Below are 26,520 nucleotides of genomic sequence, written 5' to 3' on the forward strand. Positions count from 1 at the left end.
CCCATGCCATTTTTACCCATCTCATTCAAAGTGGGCTGGGCTGGACTGGGGTATGTCGATGGCTGCTCATCAAAATCATGACGAAGGGTGGCATTTGCTATAGCTAAAATCTCACTCCAGCAAGGACTAAGTAGGATTTTTAGTGAGGCCCACACAGTGGTGTAAGCCACTTGTCTGGACACTCCAGTTTCTTGAAGAGTCTTATAGCTCTTCATGAATCAGGAGTGTCTGACTCCAGCACACCTCCTCTTCAAGTCCGGTGCGAGCGAACAAAATTGGTCTTGATGAATTGAGCACAATATTTTCCAAACTGCCACAAAAAAGGAAGTACTGTAATATAAGAGCTAATTGATACAAATCTGCCACATCAGAGACAGAATTACTATTGTTGTAAACTATAAATGTCATTGATACATTGAAATCTAAGCCTAAGTTTTTACATATGTCTAGTTGCTGACTACTAGTGACCCTGGTTAGGATGCTAACTAGATAAGGACAGAGATACAGACCCCTAAGAACCTATTCTTTAATACAGTATATATTAGATCTAGCAGATTAGTCAGCCATGTCAGGGAGTAGTTTCACATTGTATATATTTTTAAGTAATAATAACACATTTTTTTAATATCCAAATGTAAATTTTTTTAATATTCTCTTGAACATTATCACAGATGATGATGTCTGTAAAGCATTGTGGAATTAATGGCGCTATATAAGCGAGTAAAATAAATTAAAGAAAATTTGTAGACTCACCACAAAATCTGGATCAGTTTCCCAATCATCACTTCCCCCAACATCTGTCACAGCTACGTTGTGCCCCACAGCTGCTTTCCACATCTACATTATAGAAATAGGGTCCAGAGGTGAATGAGAACTCCGTAAAATATATTTCTCATTAGTAAACAGATAATTCGCATTTGTCATGGCATAGGGACACAGTGATATTGGTATACAGACATTTCTTCTCGATAAATATGCCAGTGATTCTCTTGTAAACTACATGTAAGATTTGCCATAGACAAATCCAAGACTTGTGAACATGATGTTACAGAGTTTAAGACAGTGACATTAGTAACAAATACAAAATAGTGAAGATTTGTAGAATATTTGTATTTATAGGAAGAGTAAATGGATAAAATAACACTCGAGCCTCCCAACACTGCATTAGGATCATTTACAGCAGGTGCTGCCTACTATTACTTGCTGCAGATTTGGAAATAGATATTTTTTAAGAACATGGGTCTGTTTTCTGTGCTCTGTATAATAGCTGTTGTTGACATTTTCTTAAGCTTTAACTGTAGCTATACATTGTTCATTTGTTCACTATAGTCCTTACTTACTCTCCTAAAAATGAAGGACACATCACCCCGCACAATATTTTGGCGAGTAGTATGCCCAAACTTTGCACAATACACAGCAAACGCTGTCTCAATTGCAAACAAAAAGTGTATCAACTTCAGCAAATATGCAATGCAGCAATGCAGGCGGTAAGGGGAAGTTCTGAGCAAATATCCTTATATAGCATAGCATTCATCATCATAGGAAACTGATTCATTCTAGCACCAAAAAGTGCCCCTTGTTATGAACGGCATTTATTTAAACTGAGCAAATAGCCTTGTAATATTATACCGTGGATTATAATATACATAAGAACAAATTCATATAATAATCATTATTTTTGTTCCGCTTTCCATTGATTTAAATGTAAAACAAAACTGATATAAACACCGATGATTTGATACTTATTAACATGATATGGGACAAACATGAAAAAACATGCCTAGATGATGCAGCTCCTGTAAACTAAAAAGTGACCCCATAAAATAGTCTGAACTTAGTTTCATAGCAATTACTACCATTGTAAGAGAAAAGACAATTCTGTATTTAGCTGCATATTGAAAATCACATTTTAAATCGGTCAGGAAATGGACTGTATCATTTATTATAACACTGGTATGAGTATTGGAGTTGTTTGCTGATGTCTGGTGCCTTGTGAATGCTGTATATTTTCTGTTTATTGTATATCAAAATATTTTCTGTATGTTCAGGGAAAGATAAAGATAATCTCTGTTCATGTCTATGCCTAAATTCCTAATTTAACCCCGCTTAACCCCCGAGCTTGTTTTTACCGTCATGACAGGGCCAAATTTTACAATTCTGACCACTGGCACTTTATGAGTTAATAACTCTGGAACGCTTCAACAGATTCCACAGATTCATGTTTTTTCATGACATATTGATAGTGGTCAAATTTATTCGATATGACTTGCGTTTATTTGTAAAAAAAAAACAAACGGAAATTTGGCGAACATTTGGTAAATGTAGCAATTTTAACATTTTCAATTACTATGTCCTTAATTCAGAGAGTTATGTCACACAAAATAGTTAATAAATAATATTTTTCCACATGTCTACTTTACATCAGCACCATTTTGGAAACATACTTTTTTTGGTAAGGAAGTTGAAAATTGACCAGTGAGTTCTAACTTTTCCAACAAAATTTACAAAACCATTTTTTAGGGACCACATCACATTTCAAGTGACTTTGAGGGGTCTATATGACAGAGAATACCCAAAAGTGACACCATTCTAAAAATTGCAACCCCTCAAGGTGCTCAAAATCACATTCAAGAAGTTTATTAACCCTTCAGGTGCTTGACATTAATTTTTGGACTGTGGAAAGAAAAAATAAACATTTAACTTTTTTTCACAAAAATGTTACTTTAGACCCAATTTTTTTTATTTTTGCAAGGGTAACAGGAAAAAATGGACCCCAAAATTTGTTGTGCAAATTCTCCTGAGCATACTGATACCCCATATATGGAGGAAAACCACTGTTTGGGCGCACTGGAGGGTTCGGAAGGGAAGGAGAGCCATTTGACTTTTTGAATACATGTCACGTTTGGAGAGCCCCTGATGTGCCTAAACAGTGGAAACCACCCCACAAGTGACACCAGTTTGGAAACTACATGCCTCAGGGAACTTATCTAGATATGTGGTGAGCACCTTTGTTTGGCGGTTTCATGATAAAGCATCACTTTTTGCCTATTTTTATTTTTTTACAGTGGTCACTGAAAGGGTTAACTAGTGGGACGGTTTTATAGGTCAGATCGTTCCGGACGTGGCAATACCAAATATGTGTACTTTTTTGTTTATTTTGTTTATTTTTTTTCATAAAAATATTTCTTTATGGGTACAATATATTTACATTTTTTTTTTATATTTTGTGATTTTTTTAAATTTTACAATATTACCCTTTTTTTCTACTTTTACACTTTGTTGCACTATGAGACTTTCACTTTTTTCAGCCTCATTGCTTATAAAGCATAGAGATGCAAGAGCATTCCTATGCCTTATGAACTGTCAGTGCTGCACTGACACACAAAGTGGCTAGATCATGCACTGCACATGATCTAGCAACTTTGCTAGTTCTGGGGACCCGGATATCATCATGATGACATCGAGTCACCATGGCAACGATCAATCCAAGGACAGAGGGGCTTTCTTCCCTCTGCCTGCTCGCTAAATGCTGCGATCACAGCGATCACCGCATTTAGCGGGTTAAAGTGCTGTGAGTTGTGAGGGAACCCCTCCTGGCACTGAGTCCCGGGTGTCAGCTGTCAGAATCTGCTGACACCCGGCGGTGATTGCCAGCACACAGCCCCCTGTACGAGGGCGATCACCATAACGTGTATATATACTGCATTAATCGGGAAATCCTTCCCCACATTAATGTATATATACTGCAAATGTCGGGAAGGGGTTAAAGAGGGTCTCTTGGAATATGATATTGATGACCTATCCTTAGAAAAGAGAATAGGAGCAGTTGTGCAGTATCCGTCAGCGGCTGCTACACAGTAACTCCTTCCCGAAGTGACCAATTTCCGTTTTCGTTTATTTCTCCCCTTCTTCCCAGAGCCATAACTTTTTTATTTTTCAGTCCACATGAACATGTGAGGGTTTTTTTTTTGTGGGAAGAGTTGTACTTTTGAATAACACCACTCATTTTACCACATAATGTAGTGGAAAACAGGAAAAAAAATCCAAGTGCTTTGAAATTGTGAACAAAATGCAATTTTGACATTGTTTTTTGGGAATTGTTTTTAAAGCATACATTTGTGTGGTAAAAATGACATTGCAATATGATTCTGCTTGTCAGTATTATTTTAGTGGCGAACAAAAAAATCAGAAGTTTGAAAAAAAAAAATTGGGGGGTTATGTCAACATTTTCCGAGACCCATCAGGTTTGCATTTCTCGGTTGATGCACCTGTGTGGTGGCTTATTTTTACAGGGCGAGATGTTCTCATTGATGCCATTTTGGGATAGATGTGACAGTTTGATCGTTTTGTACAGCATTTTTTGTGGAATTGCAGTGACCAAAACACGTAATTTTGGTGTTCCTGAATTTTTTCCATTTATGGTGTTCATTGATAGGGTTAATTATTTTTATATTTTGATAGATCTCACATGTGTATTTTTTATTATCTTTATTTTTAATGGGATGAGAAGGGGGTGATTTAAACTTTTTTTTTTTTTTTCATATTATTTTAAAACAGCTTTTTTTACTTTTCAGTGTATTGTTAGTTCCCTTAGGGAACTTGAAGATCCGATTGTCTGATCGCTTGTGCTATAAATAGCAATTCCACAGCTTTGCGGTATATAGTGAACATCACGATATCCTTTGAAGAACGGTCACAGACTGGGTTTCAAGGGAGCACCGTAATGAAAAGCACAGTGATCTTCAACAGACCCCCTGCTGTCATACCAACAAATCAGCAACCCGCAATCACATCACAGGTGAGACGATGGGCGCATTGAATGACGCAGCCCCCTGCTGGATCGTTGTTAATGCTGCGAATGTTAGAGGCAGGTCCTCGCTGTAACACATAGCCATAATCTCCTGGATATGGGGCAAGCTCACCCGGTAAGCCTGCTCTATACGCCCGCTACCGACATGCGCCGTTCATGTATGGCGGATGTTGGTAAGGGGTTAAAGGGAGTCAGTCACCAGGTTTTTTCTACCTCTTCTGAGAGCAGCATGATGTAGCAAAAGAGACTCTGATGCCAACAATGTATCACTTAATTTACTGGGTGCAGCAGTTCTGACACAATCAGAGTTTTCAGATGTAGCATGAAGCAGAGCTGAGAAAGCTAATCCTGCCCACACCACAGCTTTCTGTGCACATTGTCTATTGACAGTGAGCTTCTTATCAGAGGAGAGGATGTGGTCAGACCAGGGCTCACGGGAGCTGTAGTTGAGGCAGTGATAATCTCCTGGTGACAAAACATTCATTGGATTGAAACAACAGCACACAGCCTAATAAGTGACACATCCCTAAAATCTGTGTCTCAGCCCCAACATCATGCTGTCCTCAGATTACATAGCAAATACTTTAAAGGGAACTTTGCAGTCCAACCAACAATCAAAGAACACTGCATATAGCACCTTTTTAACGCCTTGCTACAATTAACCAAAATGAATAATGAACAGAGAGGGCGGCATTTACACTGCAAGATCTTCTAAAATCTAAATTGCAGTTTGTGCCTTATTAAACATTATGTAAGATGAACCCTTTTATGAAAAAAAAATTGTGACGCAGCAAAGTGGCAGTACGTTTGTGATGTTCGTAAGTCACTTCCAAGCGGAGACTTAAAGGACAACTGTCAGTAGGATCAACCATCCTAAGCTGTCTATATGGGCATGTAGGTTATAGAATGTGAATAAAATATGATGAATAAGATACCTTGGTATCTGAGTGTGATGTCTTATTCTCGAGAAACCCACTCTTTTCTTAATATGTAAATGAGCTGTTAAAATCTATGGGCCGGACCCAGAAAATCTGCCTCCAGAAATTCTTATAAATGAAAAGGGGCGTTACCAGTCTGAGACATGTAGATCAGGACAGCAGACTGTCAGTCATTACATGTCTCACACTGTTAAAGCAACCTTTTATTTAAAATAAGCTCTGAACACAGGTTTTCAAAAAGATCTGTATCTGGCTCATAGATCTTAACAGCTCATTCACATATTAAAAAATGTGGATTTCTCTGGAATAAGACATCGGATCACAGATATCAAGGTATCATTTTATTCAGCTTTCTGTGACCTACAGTACAGACCAAAAGTTTGGACACACCTTCTCATTTAAATATTTTTCTGTATTTTCATGACTATGAAAATTGTACATTCCCACTGAAGGCATGAAAACTATTAATTATCACATGTAGAATTATATACTTTACAAAAAAGTGTGGAACAACTGAAAATATGTCTTATATTCTAGGTTCTTCAAAGTAGCCACCTTTTGCTTTGATGACTGCTTTGCACACTCTTGGCATACTCTTGATGAGCTTCAAGAGGTAGTCACCGGAAATGGTCTTCCAACAATCTTGAAGGAGTTCCCAGAGATGCTTAGCACTTGTTGGCCTTTTTGACTTCACTCTGCGGTCCAGCTCACCCCAAACCATCTCGATTGGGTTCAGATCTGGTGACTGTGGAGGCCAGGTCATCTGGCGTAGCACCCCATCACTCTCCCTCTTGGTCAAATAGCCCTTACACTGCCTGGAGGTGTGTTTGGGGTCATTGTCCTGTTGAAAAATAAGTGATGGTCCAACTAAACGCAAACCGGATGGAATAGCATACCGCTGCAAGATGCTGTGGTAGCCATGCTGGTTCAGTATGCCTTCAATTTTGAATAAATCCACAACAGTGTCACCAGCAAAGCACCCCCACACCATCACACCTCCTCCTCCAAGCTTCACGGTGGGAACCAGGCATGTAGAGTCCATCCGTTCACCTTTTCTGCGTCGCACAAAGACACGGTGGTTGGAACCAAAGATCTCAAATTTGGACTCATGAGACCAAAGCACAAATTTCCACTGGTCTAATCTCCATTCCTTGTGTTCTTTAGCCCGAACAAGTCTCTTCTGCTTGTTGCCTGTCCTTAGCAGTGGCTTCCTAGCAGCTATTTTACCATGAAGGCCTGCTGCACAAAAGTCTCCTCTTAACTGTTGTTGAAGAGATGTGTCTGCTGCTAGAACTCTGTGTGGCATTGACCTGGTCTCTAATTTGAGCTGCTGTTAACCTGTGATTTCTGAGGCTGGTGACTCGGATAAACTAATCCTCAAAAGCATAGGTGACTCTTGGTCTTCCTTTCCTTGGGCGGTCCTCATGTGAGCCAGTTTCTTTGCAGCGCTTGATGGTTTTTTCAACTGCACTTGGGGACACTTTCAAAGTTTTCCCAATTTTTCGGACTGACTGACCTTCATTTCTTAAAGTAATGATGGCCACTCGTTTTTCTTTACTTAGCCGCATTTTCTAGCCATAATACAAATTCTAACAGTCTATTCAGTAGGACTATCAGCTGTGTATCCACCAGACTTCTGCACAACACAACTGATGGTCCCAACCCCATTTAAAAGGCAAGAAATTCCACTTATTTAACCTGAGAGGGCACACCTGTGAAGTGAAAACCATTTCCGGTGACTACCTCTTGAAGCTCATCAGGAGAATGCCAAGAGTGTGCAAAGCAGTCATCAAAGCAAAAGGTGGCTACTTTGAAGAACCTAGAATATAAGACATATTTTCAGTTGTTTCACACTTCTTTGTTAAGTATATAATTCCACATGTGTTAATTCATAGTTTTGATGCCTTCAGTGTGAATGTACAATTCTCTTAGTCATGAAAATACAGAAAAATCTATAAATGAGAAGGTGTGTCCAAACTTTTGGTCTGTACTGTACATGCCCATGTACATGGCTTAAGGGGGTGCTCCTACTGACAGATGGCCTTTAAGACTTCATTGATTTATTCTTTTTAGTGTTTTATGATACTGATTACTATACAGTACTATATCCTCCCAGTACTTGAGCATACTGCATGCCATTATCTCTTTTCTTATTTGCTAATATTTATCAATAGAGTGTGTTTACATTGTTACACATGACAAGGAGTGCAGGTTCTATCTTATTAGGAGTGCAGCTCCCTAATGTTTATAAGAAGCTCTAGCACACACGATTAGGTATTTTATCTGCCAAGTGTCCTGGCCCATCCTACGTACATTTCTGCCGTGTAATGCTGCACTTGCTATGACATGCAGTAGATAGTAACATGGATACAGGCCAATATTTACCCACCTTTGCTCGCCTGCTCTTTGTCTTGTTTCTTTATATTAAGTGCTTCTTTTCAATATGCAGTATTAAAGTTTCTTTCTTTATATGTAGGTGGTTAACTGTTCCGTCTTTATAGATTTCCTGCTGTCACAGTTCCTCTCTTACGTGAAGCGGCTGTAAAAATTCACTTCCTCCTCTGTGGTTTCTTTTTGCAGTGTTAAAACATCACGGAATGCTTCCCCCATATATTTTTAACAAAACATCCAATTAAAAGAACTCTTTTACAAGACAGCCCACTGAAACATACAGTATGTAGCTAATAGAAAGGCATTCATTTATAGAAACGAACCTTAAGCTCATCAGAGGGATCCAAACTCGTTGACCCCCCACAGATTCTATATTCTCTCAAAGGTGATTTTAAAAAAATGTAACGATTTATTCACACTCAGAAGATTTGTCACAGAAATTTCTGAAAATCTATAGTATTTCATACCTTAGAATGGGCTGTTTGCAGAATGTACATTCAGATGACTGGGACAATTGTAAGAGGGTTGAAAAAAAAGTCTGTCACTCTTACAAAATTAAGGAGTGATGTCACAAGAACCCAACTGTTACATCCCAAACTGTCCGGGACTGCTATATCCTTTGCTGGCTGCTAGGGGCTACTGTAGACCTTGTTACGGTGGCTATATCCCCTGGTCAAAGTGTTTCATTTAAGCATTATCATGTATGTTCAAAGGTCATTTCTTACCAGCTCACCGCTTTCATAATGAATCCTCCCCTTAGTCTCAGGTGCACTCATGGAATTTGGATAGAAAGAGCTAAAGTCCAGCAATCCAATTCCAAAATATAAAAACTTGCATCTATTTCAGGAACATGGAAAATATAGAACAGCATTAAAACCCAACGCATTTTGACTTTAGACTTTAAATACGTTGACAATGCTTGAGATTGCTGTTTTAAATTTTTCATATTCCTGAAATAAATGCAAATTTCTATAGCCATAAATAATACCGCAAGGTCAAAACACGTTGACGTTTTAAGCTGGAGATTGCGGTTTCATATTTTCCATGTTCTTGAAATAAACAGTTTCTGTAGTCTGTAATCAGGGCGCTGGACTTCATCTCTTCCTATTATCATATATGTGTTTTGTGTTGCCGGTAATACATTGGTGCTACATAGTATTATGTTCCCTTAGGTATGTTCATCAATGCCATACTAATGTTTCTGTGTTCTATTGTAATGTCTATGAGATATGACACATTTGCCACAAATTGTGTGACACATACGAGCTATGATTGGTGATGTGCACAGAGAGTGAGTATTTGGAAGAGAGGCCCTGGTGAAGAAATGCCTTATGCAGGATGTTGCTGGGTAGTGGTTTAGTGTTCATAAAGGCTAGTGTATACCCTTAATTTTTTTTTTGGGCTAAGATTGAAACCAGGGCCATCATCAGGGCATTACTGCCCTTACTACTGTATGGGACCCGGTGACCAGAAGTACAGACGGAGGCCTGGACTGTTCGGGCCACCCCTCTTGTGCTTCTGCTCACCGGGCCCCAGGGTGTAACAAAGTGCTGCGTGCTTGTGCACCGCCTTAGGCGGCACACACCTTGTCGCTAGGAGCTTTCTTGGAGCTCCACGGCTGTCAAACCTAAATGGCAGCACAGCTCCTGCTCCCTCCACCTTTTCCAGACTTCTGGTCAGGTGACTGTATACATTCCCCACTGGCCCTTGCCAGGACACCAGAAGCCGAGCTGTGTTTGCTGGGGATCGTGAGGTAAGCATGAAAAACTTTTTTTTTCTTTTTAAAATGAATTAAATGGGTGGGGGAGGAGCACCGCAAATGAAGAAGTGGTGGGGACTGCAAATGATGAAGTGAGAGGGGGAGTGCAAATGATGGAGTTAGGAGTGGGATGGGGGACTGCAAATAATGAAGTGAGGGGGGACTGTGGACAGTGAATGATGAAGAGAGGGGGGAGGAGGACTGTAAATGATGAAGTGGGGGGACTGCAAATAATGAAGTGAGTGGGAATGGGGGACTGCAAATAATGAAGTGAGGGGGAATGTGGACAGCGAATGATGAAGAGGGGGGAAGAGGACTGCCAATGATGAAATGAGGGGAAAGACAGTTACTGATGAAGTGAGGGGGGGTGAGGGACTGAAAATGATGAAGTGAGGAGGAGTGCAAATGATAAAGTGACGGGGGACTGCAAATGATGATGTGAGGGGCGGACGGGGGACTTTAAATGATTAATTGAGGGTGGGAGACAGCAATTGAATTGAAGGTTGGGGGTGGGGAGAGCAAATGATGACTTGGGGGGCTGGAGGAGAGCAAATGATGATTTGAGGGTGGGAGGAGTAAGTGATGATGTATTGAGACTGGAGGAGGGAGGAGAGTAAATGATGATGAATTGAAGGTGGGGGCAACAAAGGATGAATTGGGGGTGGGCAGCAAATAATGTTAAATTGAGGGTGGGGAGAGTAAATGATGTATTGAATGTGGGGGTGAGCAGTTGATAATGAATAGAAGGTGGAGGTGAGAGAGAGAGGACATGACATAATGAATTGTGGTGGAGAGGGGCAAGGATAACAATTAGTGATGAGCGAGCGTGCTCATTTAACCCTTTAAACGAGCACGCTCGGGTACTCGTTGAGTAGTTTTGTCGTGCTCAGCACTTCAGTGACAGCCGCCGCAGCTGCATTTGTCACAACTGTTAGACAGCTGTGACACACGCAGGGATAGCTCATTACTAGTAACAATGTTTTGAGCTTTTGACTTTCATGCTCTATATCTCACTATCCACTACTGCTTCAAACATGAGACTACCACCATTTTATAGACAGTCATCTTGGCTACCTCATACATAAATTTAACTTTAAACTATCTGGCAAATGATTAGGTATGCAGAATATTTTCATATAACTGCATTGTATACTACAAATTACAACCTGTTCTCACATTCCTTGATAGTTCAATGTGTTATTAGGTTGATTCCCAAGCGAAAGGTCACTGCATCGAATCAAGGAGCAGTGACTCGCCCCCTGGGCCGTGGGGTACCCGGAACCGGGCCTTCTGGTGTACGGTGCTGATGGGGGTAGTAGTGGCAACCAGATCCCGTGGCTCAGGGTGGTCAGACCAAATGGTGACAGTCTATTTATCAGTGTTTTGAATGTCCGACTACGCCACCCGTGGATTGCGGTCAGGGATAACCGCCGCTGCAAGGCAGACCGCTGAGGCTGGTGTTAGTGTGCAGCACAGGGGTAGGATAACTCCCCACGGGAAGAGTGTAGCCTCAGGGCAATGTAAGTGGATGCTGGGGGTGATGGTGCAGGCGCAGCAAAGATCACACTGAGTCCAATGGTGCAGTCCAGGGTTTTTACTCACAGTTGTTATCCATGTCACTTCTGTCAGCAATGACTGCCCAAGCCGTGCTGCGTCCACCAGGTGAGGAGCTCGGTCAACCCCCAGGCAATTCAGGAGTATGGCACAGGACCCCCTTCTGTCCTTTCTCTGGCCTCTCGTGCCCCACCAGTGACCAAACTTCTGTCCAGCTACCGCGGACCGTGTCGGGCAAGTGTTGGCCTCCGCTTCCCGCTATCCTATATGGTGCCTTCCTAGCAGGTTTGGCGGGAGGTCGCACCAATAAATGATCACGACCTCCGATTCTTGGCTGAGGGATGATTTACCTCCACCAACTTCGGAATCCGGTACCCTTCCACAGCCTGACCCTTCACCCAATATAACGCGGGTTTGCAACGGTTGCTATCCGTTCTGCTCTCTTAGGGTCCCTTCTGCCTTCTCGTTTCTGGAGCCTTTCTACTCCTCTGTCTCTTCTCCTTCCTTCTCCTTCTTCTCTTCTCTTCTCTGGCCCCTGCCTTTTCTCTAGGCCTGCCTCGTGGAGCTGAGCTCAGGCTGAGCCTCGGCTCCCTGTCAGCTCTCTCTCCTCTGAACTCTCCGACTAAGATGGCTCCCACCTTTTATCTACTTCTCTGTGTCTGAGCTCAGGTGACCTGCACCTAATGAGTTCCTTTCTATGCTCCAGAAACCGTCCCCTTCTGCTCCTACATCACTGGGTTCTCTCCCCCCTCCCCACTCCAGCCAGGGACATGGTCAGTTGTGCCTGCATAAATGGGAGCACTGTCGAGCTGTCCCCCGGAAGTGGGGTGAGTGTGTGTATGCAGCTAACTGAGCCCTGGTCCACACTCCATCCTTACCTGGGAGTGGAATATCACACCTCTGGGTGAGGTGCAATACCCCTGTAGCAACCGAGCCCTCGGGGCGCTACAGCAGCTTTGAAGAAGATTTCATAAGAAAAGAGGAACAGCATGATCCAGCTCATTGATAGCAGTCTCTCATTGCCAAACTGCATTATGTGAGTACCATGACGGTTGGAAGAATACAAAATAAAGTCAATCAATCCATTGAAAAGCTAAGAGGTGGACGTCCAAGCAAAATAGCAAAGTCAACAAGTGACATTATACACAGGAGCTCTGTATATAGTGTATAGTGTACAGGTAATACAGTGAACACCAATGACATTTTACATAGGAGCTCTGTATATAGTGTATATTGTACAGGTAATACAGTTATCACTGGTGACATTATACACAAGAGCTCTGTATATAGTGTCAGTGTACAGGTAATACAGTTATCACTGGAGACATTATACACAGGAGCTCTGTTTATAGTGTCAGTGTACAGGTAATACAGGGATCACAGGTGACATTATACAGAGAAGCTCTCTATATAGGGCATAGTGTACAGGTAATATGTGTCACCCTGGCCTGGATGCCACAAATGTAATAAAGCTGTGTCTGAGAGCAAGGGGGAGGTTCTCTGGTCAGGGGAACATTAGCATGCAATACCTCCTGTCTCAGGCCAGTAGGGGGAGCAGGCTGCCCCTATAAAAGCTGGAACGGGGGCATGGTTAGGGAGAACTGGACAACCTGTCTCTGGATTGAGAGGTGTCCCAGAGCAGGGACAGACAGTTGTGTTGCAGCCTAAGAGGACATGTGGCAGTAGGAGAGCCATGAGCCAGGGACAAAAGGTGAAGTGAGCCTGTCCTGGCAGATAAAGAAACTGATCTACCAGACTTTGGTGTCTGAGGCTGTGAGGATTCCACATCCTACAGCAGATAACCAGTCCGCAGGGGACTGTATGTTCCTTGGCCTAAGAAGCCCGGAGGCTCCGCCACAGCAGAAGGGACCAGCAGAGCCGTACCAGGCCGGGAGTATCAAGGGACCCGAGTTGCAAGCCATACGGGCGAGAGGACACGGTGAGCTCAGGAACGTGGGCTGTTACATTACCAGAAGGGAAATAGCCAGAAGGAGCACAGAGAACACGGTAGGCCGACACCCTCACCTTGACCAGGGCCAGCTTCCCACTTGCTCTCAGACATCCAGGCCCCCTCCTAGCCGGGCTTGTTTCTGGGTCGTTTACCTGTTCTAATAAAGACCCTGAACTGTTTAAGAGGCCTCCGTTTCCTGGCTAACGCGGTCAGAATCATCCCCTCCATCATCCATCATACACTGCCCTGGGGCCCTACTCTTCCCGTGGGGAGTTGTACTATTCGGAGCTGCACATTTACATCTGCCCCAGAGGTCTGCACTGCAGCGGCGGTTAGCACTGACCGCAATCCACGGGTGGCGTAGTCGGACATTACTTAAAACTTATAAAGGACTGCCACTGGTCTGACCACCCTGAGCCACGGACCGGGTTGCCACTACTACCCCCATCATCTCCCTATTGCCCGGCTCCGAGTGCCCCACGGCCCAGGGGGCGAGTCAAATATAGTGAACAACAGTGACATTATACACAGGAGCTTTGTATATAGTGTATAGTGTAAAGGTAATACAGTGATCACGAGTGACATTATACACAGGAGCTCTGTATATAGTGTATAGTGCACAGCTAATACAGTGATCACCAGTGACATTATACACGGGAACTATGTACATAGTATATAGTGAAATTGTACAGCTAATATACTGACTCACCAGTGACTTCTCTAGTTGAAGATATTCATATTCGCTTTTCTTCATCCAGCGCAGACCGCCATGACATCTTCCAGCCAGGACTAGTCTCTGCAGAAAATAACACATAGTTATCTAGAGCACCGCTTCCAGTGCAAATTCCCCACTTTTTCCCCTTCTTCTACACAGGTGAATACAGACGTGAACCCACCATCAATTTATAATTAGTTATTATGCAACCCACCATTCCAAATATAAATTGTCATCCACCATTACGACCTCACTAACTATAAATAGCCACTTTCCCCACCTAATAAATACATAAATTAGTTAGCAAATGTACTCTTTCCCCCAATTCAATACCAGTCACACGCCTGCATCCTCAACACCCCCCCACTCTGTACCTCTCGCTCCCCCGATTCATTATATTTACAGTGACAAGCAAAAGGGTAACAATGTTTTAAACTTTTGATAACATTTTGAACCAACTGTGGTCAAAGCCAACTGTCAACCTTTTTTCAAGTCAACATGTTTTCACTTGTCAGATTGTTTAAACCTTAAAGGTTTTTGCCTCATTAGTCTGTGATGTATAAGAATTACGGCATTGTATAGAGCGCCAGTCAGTCACACAGATGCAGTGCACAGTGTCTGGCTTACAACCTGTTAGTGACGCACATACAGTAGTGTTCAAAATAATAGCAGTCCAATATGACTAACCAGATTAATCACTGTTTTTGGTATAAATTATATTACCACATGTCAAACAATTTGCCAGTTGGTGCAGTAGATTCTAAGAAAACCAACAGACTCAGCATTCATGATCAGCATGTTTTTGAGTCTCTGTATTTGAATAACTAATTGAAAGGGGGTGTGTTCAAAATAATAGCAGTGTGGAGTTCAATTAGTGAGGTCAATCATTCTGTGAAGAAACGGGTGAATCACATGGACCTTATTTAAGGGTGAAGCTAGCACGTGTTGTAGATGCATTTCTCCTTGAAAGTCTGAGAAATATGGGTCGTTCGAGACCTCGTTCAGAAGAACAGCATACTTTGATTAAAAAATTGATTGGAGAAGGCAAAACTGATAAAGAAGTGCAGACAATGATAGGTTGTTCAGCTAAAATGATCTCCAATGCTTTAAAATGGAAAGCAAAACCACAGAGACGTGGATGAAAACGGAAGACTACCATTTGAATGGATTGAAGAATAGCCAGAATGGCAAAGGCTCGGCCAATGATCAGCTCCAGGATGATCAAAGACAGTCTCAAGATACCTGTGAGTACTGTGACAGAAGATGCCCGTGTGAAGCTAAGCTCTTAGCAAGAAGTCCCCGCAAAGTCCCACTGTTAAAGAAAAGACATGTACTGAAGCGGATACAATTTGCAAAAGAACACATCAACTGGCTTAGAGAGAAATGGAGAAACATTTTGTGAACTGATGAAAGTAAAATTGTTCTTTTTGGGTCCAAGGGCCGCAGACAGTTTGCCGGATAACCCCCAAACTCTGCATTCAAGCCACAGTAATATGAATAAAGAGAAAATTTCAGCTCACCCCTGACATGTAGTCCCAGTCTGGCATGGAGCACGGAGTCCTCGCTGCTGCACAGCGCCTGGGTCAATGAGGAAGTGAAGATGGATCCAGTTCAACACACGGGGCAATTGATTAAAATTCAACAATCTTTATTGACAAATCCTTTTAAAAATTTGTAGAAAAGACAAAAAATGGACATCTCAGACGACAAAGCACATATTATGGGGTGGTGTGTATAAAAAATGCCATACGCGTTTAGAGTAAAAAACTCTTGAACACTGGCTATGAAAAAGAATATTCTGAACTAGACTTAAGTATACTAACAAATAATCATGGATACAAAAAACACATGAAAACAATCAAGAAAATACCAATCACAGAGAAGACTAGACTGAATATATGAAAAGAAAAAGGTGGAAACAAAACAAAAATGTACCCTGGAAAAACTGAATGAGAACTATGTAATGCAATACATATGAACAACTATGTGTGTATACATGTATACATATGAGAAATTCCTAGAGAAAACCAAGCCACAGTACACTCTGAAGACAGTGAAGCATTGTGGTCATGATAATTCTCTTACTATGGTGCCGGACTTATTTACCGTATACCAGAAATCATGGACCAGTTTCATTATATTAAAATACTTGAAGAGGTAATGTTGCCTTAAGAAGAAGAGGATATGCCCTTGAAATGGGTGTTTCAACAAGATGACGACCGTAAACACATCAGTAAACAAGCAAAATCTTGGTTCAAGTCCAACAAAATTGAGGTTATGGAGTGGCCAGCCCAATCCCTGGACCTTAATCTGATAGAACACTTGTGGAGTGACATCAAAAATGCCGTTTCTAAGGCAAAGTCAACAAATGCCAAACAATTGAGGGATGTAGTTAAAACATCCTGGGCTGGAATAACATTGTTGTTGACAGGTGCCAGAAGTTGGTTGACTCTATGCAACATAGATGTGAAGCAGTTCTAAAAAACTGTGGGTATACAACTAAATATTAAGTTAGTGATTCATAGGAATGCTAAGTCCTCAAAAAAAGAGTACATATTGTGAGTTTGTAAAGACAAATGCAGACATTGCTATTTTTTAGAACAGCCCAATGTTCATTTTTCGTTATTTTCTGTAAAGTAGTTAAATATATATACATTTCTCTTCATGTTTTGAATTAGAAAACAGTGTGCAATGTTCCCAATGCATGGAAATAAAAACTAGTATAAAGATTTTGTTCTTAACTCGTGTTTTTGAACACACTGCTATTATTTTAAACACTACTGTACTATTAGATCAGGTGGGCTGCTCAGCCCTATATAAGTGCACCCCACAGGGACAGGCACTTTAGTTTACAATGATCACATTAATGGGCCTGGCTGCATCCTGCATAGAAATGAAAAATTGTGCAGTAAAATATATATAATATACATGAGGTATTGGTCGATATTTTGGCCAAAATATGTAAGCTTGCAAACGATGTCAAAGTTCCTCATTGTTTTGCGAGCCCATACACTAAAATGAAAATCAAAAACCCAGCAAAAGGACACAAAAAATTAAAAGAATATAAAAAGGCAGCCATAATTACCAACACAGGTCAGAATAAGAAAGACACTGTGCGCTACATCTGTGCGACTTGCGCCCTATACAATCCTTGTCCATGTGCAATTCTAATACTAGGCAACCACCCCCTCCATGAATTGGTAGGTGTGTGATTGGTTGTTTCATAAGTTTTTTGCACCTGTGTTGCCTTTGCCTTTATCAATGAGGAGGGGTAGGTGCTGCCTCCTGTAAGTGCATTAGTTTTCTGACCTGTGTTAGCAAATGTGGCTGCCTTTTTTTCTGCTATATATTTTTTTTAACCCCTTCACGACCTTAGACGTATCCATATGTCCTGGTTGGGAAGGACATCCTGACATTGGATGCGTGGTGTAACAAGTTTGTGTGTCAGTGTAGCACTGACAGTTTATAAAGCATTGCAATGCTCGTTCATTGCAGTGCTTTAAAACAATGATCAGACTTCTGAAAGTCCCATAAAGGGACTAAGTAAAAAAGTAAAACAAAAGTTAAAAAAAATTGTAAAAATATTTTATAAAACAGTCACAAAATGAAAAAAAAACATATATATATATATATATATATATATATATATATATAGATATATTGTACCCATAAATATTTTCATGAAAAAATAAACAGAAAAAGTACACATATTTGGTATCACCACGTTCGGAACGACTTGACCTATAAAACCGTCCGACTAGTTAACCCCTTCAGTGAACACCGTAAAAAAAAAAAAGAGACAAATACTATGCTTTTTCATCATACCACTGAAAGTGGTAGAATAAAGCGTGATTAAAAAGACGAATGTAAATAAAAATGGTATAGCTGAAAACCTCATCTTGTCCCGCAAAGGAACAAGTCACCATACAGCTTCATCAGTGGAAAAATAAAAAAGTTATAGCACTCAGAATAAAGTGATGCACAATAATTATTTTTTCTATACAATTGTTTTTACTGTGCCAAAGCTCCAAAACATAAAAAAAATAATTTAAATGTAGTATCACTGTAATCCTACTGACCCAAAGAATAAAGCTGTCTTATCAATTTTACCACATGCGGAACGTTATAACCCCCCAAAAAAACAATTCCCGAATTGCTGTTTTTTGTCCATTATATCTCCCAAAAATCGGAATAGAAAGCGATTGAAAAATGTCATGTGCCCAAAAATGGTACCAATAAAAATGACAACTCGTTCTGCAAAAAACAAGCCCTCACATGACTCTGTCGGCAAAAATATTTAAAAATTATAGGTTTCAAAATTAGTTTTTGCAAAAAAAAAGAGTCTTTTAGTGTGACAGCAGCCAAAATTAAAAAAACAATATAAATCTGTTAATCGCATTGAACAAAGAATAAAGTCATCTAATCATTTATATTGGACGAGTAATGGCGTAAAAAATAAATAAAAACAATTTTTCACCTGCTGTTGATTTGTTCAATCTGCCTCCCAAAGATCGCAGTAAGGTTCGGCGCACATTTATCCTGCGCTTTGCTCTGAGTGCTTACACCAGGGTTTTCGTTTAAATCTCTAAAATATGAGATTTAGACGGAACCCCCGGCAGAAGATTTTCTATAATGAGGCAGATGGAGACACTGTGGATGCCATCTGGCATATGATCCAGTGGTGTCCGTCTTTTTAAGCATGCATAAAAGTTTTGTCGGCCACAGTTTTAAACAGAACAGAGGCCAGACGGAGTCCAGAGTAACTCTGCTGCCTCATTATAGTGAATGGATCCTTCGGGGGTTTCATCTGAATTACTTCATTAGGAGATTTAGATGGAAACCTCGATGTACGTGCTCAGCGTAGAGCGCCGGATAAATGTGATCCCGTTATGTAAAATGTTCCCAACAAAAGGTTCAACTCAATCCACAAAAAAAGCAAGTTCCCACTCAGGTCCGTCATCTGTAAATGGTAATATAGGGGGCTTCCACATTACTTGTATTACAAAGGCTCTGGAAAAGCGCTATGGCTCTTCAATCCGTAAAAGAAATCAAGAGACTTCTGCACTCCCAAATATTCAAATGCCCCCCTCCCTTCTGAGTTCCACAGTGTGCCTAAACCACATTTAGCGTACTCATGATTGGCATTTCTAAAGCGATGCGAGCCCACCTAATTTAAGGGTGCATGTCTCCAGAAACATGAGCTGGGCATAATACACTGGGCACTACAATAGCAGATTTGCAATTTTCACTCAGCAACATTAACTGCTGACACCCATGGAGTCAAATCACCTGTAGATAAATTACCAAAGAGATATAATTTCCAAAATGGAGTCACTTGAGGGGGAATTCTGCTCTTATACTACTTAGGGACTCTGTATATGGAGTCTGCAAGCTATTCTAGGAAAGTCTGGCAAATACCGCTCTGTCCCTCCCGAGTCTCACCGTGTGGTTAAGCAGTACTGTACAGCCACATATTGGGTATTTCCACTTTCTGCAGAAATTGTGGGACAAATTTTGGTGCCATTTTTACCCATTTACCCTTGTGAAAATGTAAAATCTATGGCTAAAACAAAATTTTGGTGGTAAAAATGTAATTATTTTTTCTGCACTGCCCAATGGTATAACTGTGATATACCCTTGGTCTCAATATGATTACTGCACCCCTAGATAAATTCATTGAGAGATGTAGTTTGCAAAATGGGGGTTAATTATGGGGGGTTCTGCTGTTCTGGCACCTCAAGGGATCTCCCAGCCGGTCATTGCATGCGCAAACCATAACAGTAAAATCTACACTAAATCATGGCACTCCTTCCCTTCTGAGTTTTGCACTGTGCCTCAAAAGTAGTTTCTGATTACATGTAGGGTATTTGCACACTCAGGAGAATTTGCGAAAAAAACTGAGTGGTTAATTTTTTTCTATTATCCCTTATAAAAAATAAAAATTTGGTGCTAAAACAATATTTTAGCTGTAAAAATTTAATTATTCTTTCTTCACCGACCAATGGTATAAAATTCTGTGAGGCACATGTGGTGTCAACATGCTCACTGCAACCATAGATGAATTAATTGAGAAGTGTAGTTTGTAAAATGATGTAAATTATGAGGGGTTTCTGCTGTTCTGGCACCTGAGGGGCTCTGCCAATGTGACATGGCACCCTCAAACTATTCCAGCAAAATCTGAACTCCAGTATGGCGTTTCTTCCCTTCTGAGCTTTTGCACTGTGCCTCAAGTAGTTTTCAACCACATACGGGGCATCAATGTATTCAGGAGAAATCGCACAACAAATTGTGTGGTCCATTTTTTCCTGTTACCCTTGTGAAAATTAAAAATTTGGGGCAAAACCAACATTTTTGTGGGAAAAATTTATTTTGTCATTTTCACAGTTTAACGCTATAGTCTTCTGTGAAGCACGTGCGCCCAAACAGTAGTCTACCTCCTCATATGAGGTATTGGCGTACTTAGGAGAAATTGCACAACAAATTGAATGGTGCATTTTCTCTTGTCATCCTTTTGAAAATGCAAAATTTGGGGCTAAAAGAACATTTTTGTGGGACAAATGGGACTTTTTATTTTCACAGCTCTACGATATAAACTTCTGTGAAGCACGTGGGCCACACATCTAGATACTTTCCTTTAGGAGTCTAGTTTCCAAATGGGGTCACATGTGGGGAATTTCCACTGTTTAAGCACATCAGGGGCTCTCCGTATGCGACATGGCGTCTGGTCTCGATTCCAGCCATTTATGCGTTCAAAAAGTCAAATAGTGCTCCTTCCCTTCCGAGTGAAAAAAGTAGAATGTTAATTTTTTCCTTTCACATTTTATTAATTCCTGTCAAGCACTTGTTGGGTTAATAAACTTCTTAAATGTGGTTTTGAGGACTTTGAGGGGTACAGTTTTCAGAATGGTGTCACTTTGGGTATTTTCTGTCATATAGACCCCCCAAAGCCACTTCAAATGTGATGTGGTCCTTAACAAATGATTTTGTAAATTTTGTAGGAAAAATGTGAAATTGCTGGTCAACTTTTAACCCTTCTAAAAAAAATTATTTAACTATTTTGTGTGACATACCTCTCTGATTTAAGGGCATAAGAATTAAAAGTTTGAAAATTGCAAAAAATTTTTAAAGTTTTGCCAAATTTTTGATATTTTCACAAATAAACGCAAGTCATATTGAACAAATTTTACCACTATCATGAAGTGCAATACATTGAAGCTTTCCAGAGTTATTACTAGTGTTGAGCCACCCCCGTAGTGTTCGAGTTCGGTTCGGTTCGTCGAACACCCATGTGTTCGCCGAACTGTTCGTCGAACTGTTCGTCGAACACCTTCGAACACCGTTAAAACCAATGGCAGGCAAACAAAAACACATAGAAACACATAGAAAACACCTTCAAAGGTGTCCAAAAGCTGACAAACTGCTCAGAAGACACAACTAACACATGGAAAAGTGACAAGTACATATAGTCATGCGAAAAGAAAAGAGGTGGAGGAGTAAAAGGAGGGGGAGACACAGATATAGGCATGTCATGCCCTTCTAAAATCCAAAAAGTGAGAAGCCGAGACGGCCAGTCCGCTCCTGCCCGTGCCACCTCCGTGTCGCCGGGTTTGTGCCAGAGCCGCGGTGAACCCTGACGGCCAGCCCCCCTCTCCCAATACTGGTGCCTGTCCGCTGGTGGGTCGAGAGAGCCCCCCTGTGGTGGAGGCAGCTCTAAGCTTTTTAATTTAAATTGTCCCTCTAATTTGAATGAATACACTTTAAATCCATTTACAAGGATCTATTGGAGGGCAAGTCTCATGCCAGCAGCCGCGTAATTCCAGCTCCAGTAGCGTCCACTAAAGCTGCTGCAGTTAAAAAGCTTTTATAAGGATCGAGCTCGGCTGTCCACCGCAAGGCATCCTAGTGCCAGTCCCAGCCCCTATGCCTTGGGGTGCCTCCTGATGCTCTTCACTAAGTATCCCGTGGTCCCGAAGCATTTCCTTTGAAAAAATTAAGTGTCCAAACTACAGGTGGTGTAGCTTGCTTAACAGCCGGGATAATCCGCTGACTAGCAGACACTGCTACTAGGCACAAAGTATTTCCTGGGCTAGATGCAGTTAAAAATTTGTAAGTAGATACTCTCGTTGGATGCTGAGAAAGCATTCCATAGAGTCTCCTGGCACGCCATATATGATTCTCTTAAAAAGCTTGGGGTAGGGGTCTAGGGGACCCTTTTATAGCCAAAATCACGGCCCTGTATCACAATACGTCACCTAGGCTGAAGATAAATGGAACTGTAGCACCGAGGGCTCGGTTGCTACAGACGTATTGCACCTCACCCAGAGGTGTGATATCTCACTCTCAGATAAGGATGGAGTGTGGATCAGGACCCGACACCTGCATGCATTACACCACATTGCCGTGGGGCAGGGCGACCAATATGCCCCTGAGATGGGCACGACAGTCCCTGTCCCTGGCTGGAGTGGGGGGAGGGAACACTGAGGAAGGGGAACCCTGCAGTGCAGGAGCAGGGAGGAAGCAGTTCCTGGGTGCATTGAGAAGGGAGTATAAAAGGTGGGCACCATCTTAGTTCAGTGCAGAGAAGTCTGAGCAGAAGTGGCAGGGAGCAGGGGCTCTGCATGAGCTCTGCTCCGGAGGCGGGCCTAGTAACAGAGGCCCAGGCCTGCAAGAGGGAGAAGGAAGGAAGAGGAGCGGAGAAGGCTCCAGGAACGAGGAATGAAGGGATCCCAGGGGTGCGGACGGGCGAGTCGCCACCGCACGCCCGAATCCACCTGCGTGGAGGGGTCAGGCCAAAGGGGGAGACCGGTCCCCGAACTAGTGGAGGCAGGAAACGACCCTCAGCTAGAAACCGGAGGCTCTGACATTTTATGTGGCGCAGCCCCTTGCTCCACCCGCTAGGAAGGCACCACATAGGGTCAGGGAAACTGGCGCCAAGTTTACCAAGAGGAGGCCCGAGGCAGCCGGACAGAAGTGTTGGTAAGAAAGGCCAGACAAAGGACACACAAAGGGGGTCCTGTGAAGCGCTCCAAAGTTATCTGGGAGTTGTCTGAGCCCCTCACCTGGTGAGCACAGTACGACGTGGGCAGCCGTTACCTGCAGACGTGGTCTGGATAATAAGAACTGTGAGTAAAGGCCCTGAACTGCATCACTGACTCCGTGTCGTTACTGCTGCTGCCCTGCACTATCACCCCCATCCTCCGCATACACTGCCCTGAGGCTATACTCCTCCCGTGGGGAGTTATGCTACGCTCTGCTGCACCCACAACACCAGCCTTAGCGGTCTGCCCTGTAGCGGCGGTTCACTCTGACCGCAATCCACGGGTGGCGTAGTCGGACATTTAAACATCAAAACCACATAAATAGTTCCGCCACTGGTTTGACCGCCCTGAGCCACGGAACCGGATCGCCGCCACGAAGACTACAACCACCAGCATCCACCAAAAAGGGTCCGGCTCCGGGTGTCCCAAGGCCCAGGGGGTGCGTCAGAACATTTTCATCACCTTTCACAATCACCAATGGGACAAGGCAGGGATGTCCTCTGTCCCCTCTCTTATACATCCTAGTGACGGAGCACCTGCTCTCATCAATTCGCCATAACCCCAATATTAGGTGGATTGAGGTGGGAGGCACCGAGTACAAGTGCTCTCTATTTGCTGATGATGTCCTAGTATATATCACTCAATCACATATATCCATCCCTGCTGTTATGGCTGAAATAGATCACTTTGTTACATGGTAAAATTTTAAAATCAATGCAGCGAAGTCTGAGGCCCTCGATGTCTCCCTCCCTAAATCCATATAGGATTCCATCCAGTCCAACTTTCCCTTTGCCTGGCCCTCACAGGGTATCAAATACTTAGGAATTCCTATTCATAGAGACCTCTCCCATCTATGTTATCTTAATTTTGGGCCCTTTATTGAACAATTCCATACAGACCACGGTTGGCAAGTTGGAACTGTGAGATTCACTACGTGCACCACTGGTATTTTGTGGAAAAGCACATGTAAGATTCTGCAACAGTCTCTGCTGATACTCCTGCATGCGTGCATCCCTTTCTATGGCAGGAATAATTTCTGCAAATTTACTTTTGTACCGGGGATCTAACAGTGTGGCAACCCAGTAGTCAGGATTATTTCTAATTCTCACAATTCGAGGGTCATGTTGCAGGTAGTGCAGCAAGAAGGCACTCATGTGTGTTGCGCATCCAGGAGCACCAAGTCCCTGTTGTGTTGGTGGCGAGGTAACAATCATGCTTCCTTCCTCTGTCCTCTCCCCCCAACCTCGCACAACAGAAATGTGATCAAGGTCTCCCTCATCTGATGAGTCTTCCATCAGTTCGTCCTCCACTTCTTCCTGGGCTCCTGCACCTTCCTCACTAGTTTGGCTGCTACCATGCGCCCTGGTAAAATCATCTCCCCCACCCTCACATGCCTGCCGCCCTGGTGCTGCCGACCGTCTGGACCTTGCAGATGTTAGCCCTTCCGCATACAACTCCTCCTCCTCTACTTCCTCCACCTCCTCTTGTGCCACCACCTGACTCCGAATTCTGTTTAACATGTGCTCCAGCATGTAAATCACCGGAATAGTCATGCTGATAATGGCATCGTCAGCACTAAACATCTTCGTCGCCATTTCAAAACTGTGCAGAAGGGTGCATAGGTCCCTGATCTGAGACCACTCCTCCAGCGTGATTTGCCCCACCTCTGAATCTCGTTGGCCCAGGCTATACGTCAGAACGTATTGCACCAGGGCTTGTCGGTGCTGCCACAGTCGCTGCAACATGTGCAGAGTTGAATTCCACCGGGTAGGCACATCGCATTTTAGCCGGTGAAGTGGCAGGCCCAACGACTTCTGTAGAGATGTAAGTCGCTGAGCTGCGGGATGCGAACGGCGGAAGTGAGCACACAGCGACCGTGCCCTCTGCAGAAGGCCATCTAGTCTGGGATAGTGGGCTAAAAATTGCTGGACAACCAGGTTCAACACGTGAGCCATACAAGGCACGTGTGTGACATTGCCCCGGCGAAGGGCCGCACCCAGGTTTGCAGCATTGTCGCACACGGCCTTCCCTGGTTTCAGGTCCAGTGGAGACAACCATTCATGAAATTGGTTCTCCAGAGCTGACCACAACTCCTCAGCTGTGTGACTCACATTTCCCAGACATTTCAATGTAAAAACCGCCTGATGACGTTGAGCCCTACTGCCAGCATAGTAAGGAGGTGTGCAGGATCCCTTCTGCGCAGTTAGAAAGCTTGTGGCATGACCAGACAGGCTTTGGGTGCAGGTGGAAGACCGAGAGGAGGTTGAGGAGGCAGAAGCAGTGGAGGAAAAATGACATAAAGAGGATTGACGCACAACTCGTGGGGACGGCAAGACTTGGACAGCAGCCCCTTGTCCTGCTGTCACCATAGTTACCCAGTGCCCAGTCAGCGACATGTAACGCCCCTGTCCATGCCTACTCGTCCAAGTGTCTGTGGTGAAATGCACCCTGTCACACACAGAGTTTCTCAAAGAAGCGGTGATGTTGTGTGCGACATGCTGGTGGAGCGCAGGCACACCTTTCTTTGAGAAGTAGTGCCGACTGGGCATCTGGTACTGGGGCACTGCGACGGACATAAGGTCTCGAAAATCCTCTGTGTCCACCAGGCGGAAAGGCAGCATTTCTGTAGCCAAGAGCTTGCAGATGGTGAAATTCTTAGCTTTCTCATGGCTAGGAGGAAATGGTCTTTTACTTGTCCACATCTGAGGGACCGAGGGCTGGCTATTGTGCTTAGACGGGGTTGATAAGGGTGTCCCCGGCAAACTGCCGGTCTGTGAGGAAGATGCAGGCGGACATGTTAGGTTGCCTTGATCCAAAGGTGGTGCTATCGATGTCGGACAGCGCTCAAGACCAGCTGGTGTTACCACCTCCAAAGAAAATGATGACCTGCCAATCACGCTGGCTGTTGCGGGTAAAGAGGTGGCAGGTCTGTGCCCCAAAACAGGTGTGACTGCTGTCCCCCCAGTCACAGAGGATGAAGAGGCCGCGGATGCACAAGATATGGCAGACGGTGGTTGGCCCGGCCGGCTAGACCGCATTGTAGCACACTGAGCTTCCCACTGCAACTTATGCTTCATGTCCATGTGCCGGTTCATGCATGAAGTACTCAAACTATGTATTTTTTGGCCTCTACTTAGCTTTTGCTGACAAATGTTACAGATAACACGAGTTGGGTCATCTTTATCGATCTGAAAAAATGCCCAGGCTATGCAAGGCTTAGCACCCATGCGACCTGAAGAGCCACCACGACTTGTGGTGAGAGGCAGAGTTGTGTTTGAGGATGCAGTTGTTGACGTGCTTCCAGTACTACGTCTCTGTCCAGGAAGGCGCAACCTGACCTCGTCCTCACTAGCATCTTCCTCCA

General features: G+C 43.1%; 1 protein-coding gene and 1 long non-coding RNA gene across 4 annotated transcripts in view; one reads left to right on the forward strand and one right to left on the reverse strand.

Moving 5' to 3' along the window:
- The window catches only part of LOC141166185 (src substrate cortactin-like), a 133,789-nt gene extending 124,933 nt beyond the window's left edge, over positions 1–8,856 (reverse strand). Inside the window, exons 1-3 of one of the 3 annotated variants that reach the window (XM_073652636.1) lie at positions 8,607–8,856; positions 8,138–8,348; positions 754–837 (exon numbers count right to left, since the gene is read on the reverse strand). In XM_073652636.1, the coding sequence (XP_073508737.1) occupies positions 754–837 (84 nt within the window). In that variant the 5' untranslated portion in view covers positions 8,138–8,348; positions 8,607–8,856. Of the gene's footprint in view, positions 1–753; positions 838–8,137; positions 8,587–8,606 lie in introns of those variants that run through there. The other 2 variants (XM_073652634.1, XM_073652635.1) reach the window with 2 other exon arrangements.
- LOC141166187 (uncharacterized) overlaps positions 1–26,520 on the forward strand; it is a 58,995-nt gene that overhangs the window by 15,541 nt on the left and 16,934 nt on the right. The window contains exon 3 of the long non-coding RNA XR_012251255.1: positions 4,575–4,798. This is a non-coding gene — a long non-coding RNA (uncharacterized lncRNA). The remainder of the gene's footprint in view (positions 1–4,574; positions 4,799–26,520) is intronic.

The sequence above is a fragment of the Phyllobates terribilis genome, unplaced genomic scaffold (genome assembly GCF_046119375.1).
Source record: "Phyllobates terribilis strain yellow unplaced genomic scaffold, ASM4611937v1 Scaffold_11__3_contigs__length_659146591, whole genome shotgun sequence".
Classification (NCBI taxonomy): domain Eukaryota; kingdom Metazoa; phylum Chordata; class Amphibia; order Anura; family Dendrobatidae; genus Phyllobates; species Phyllobates terribilis.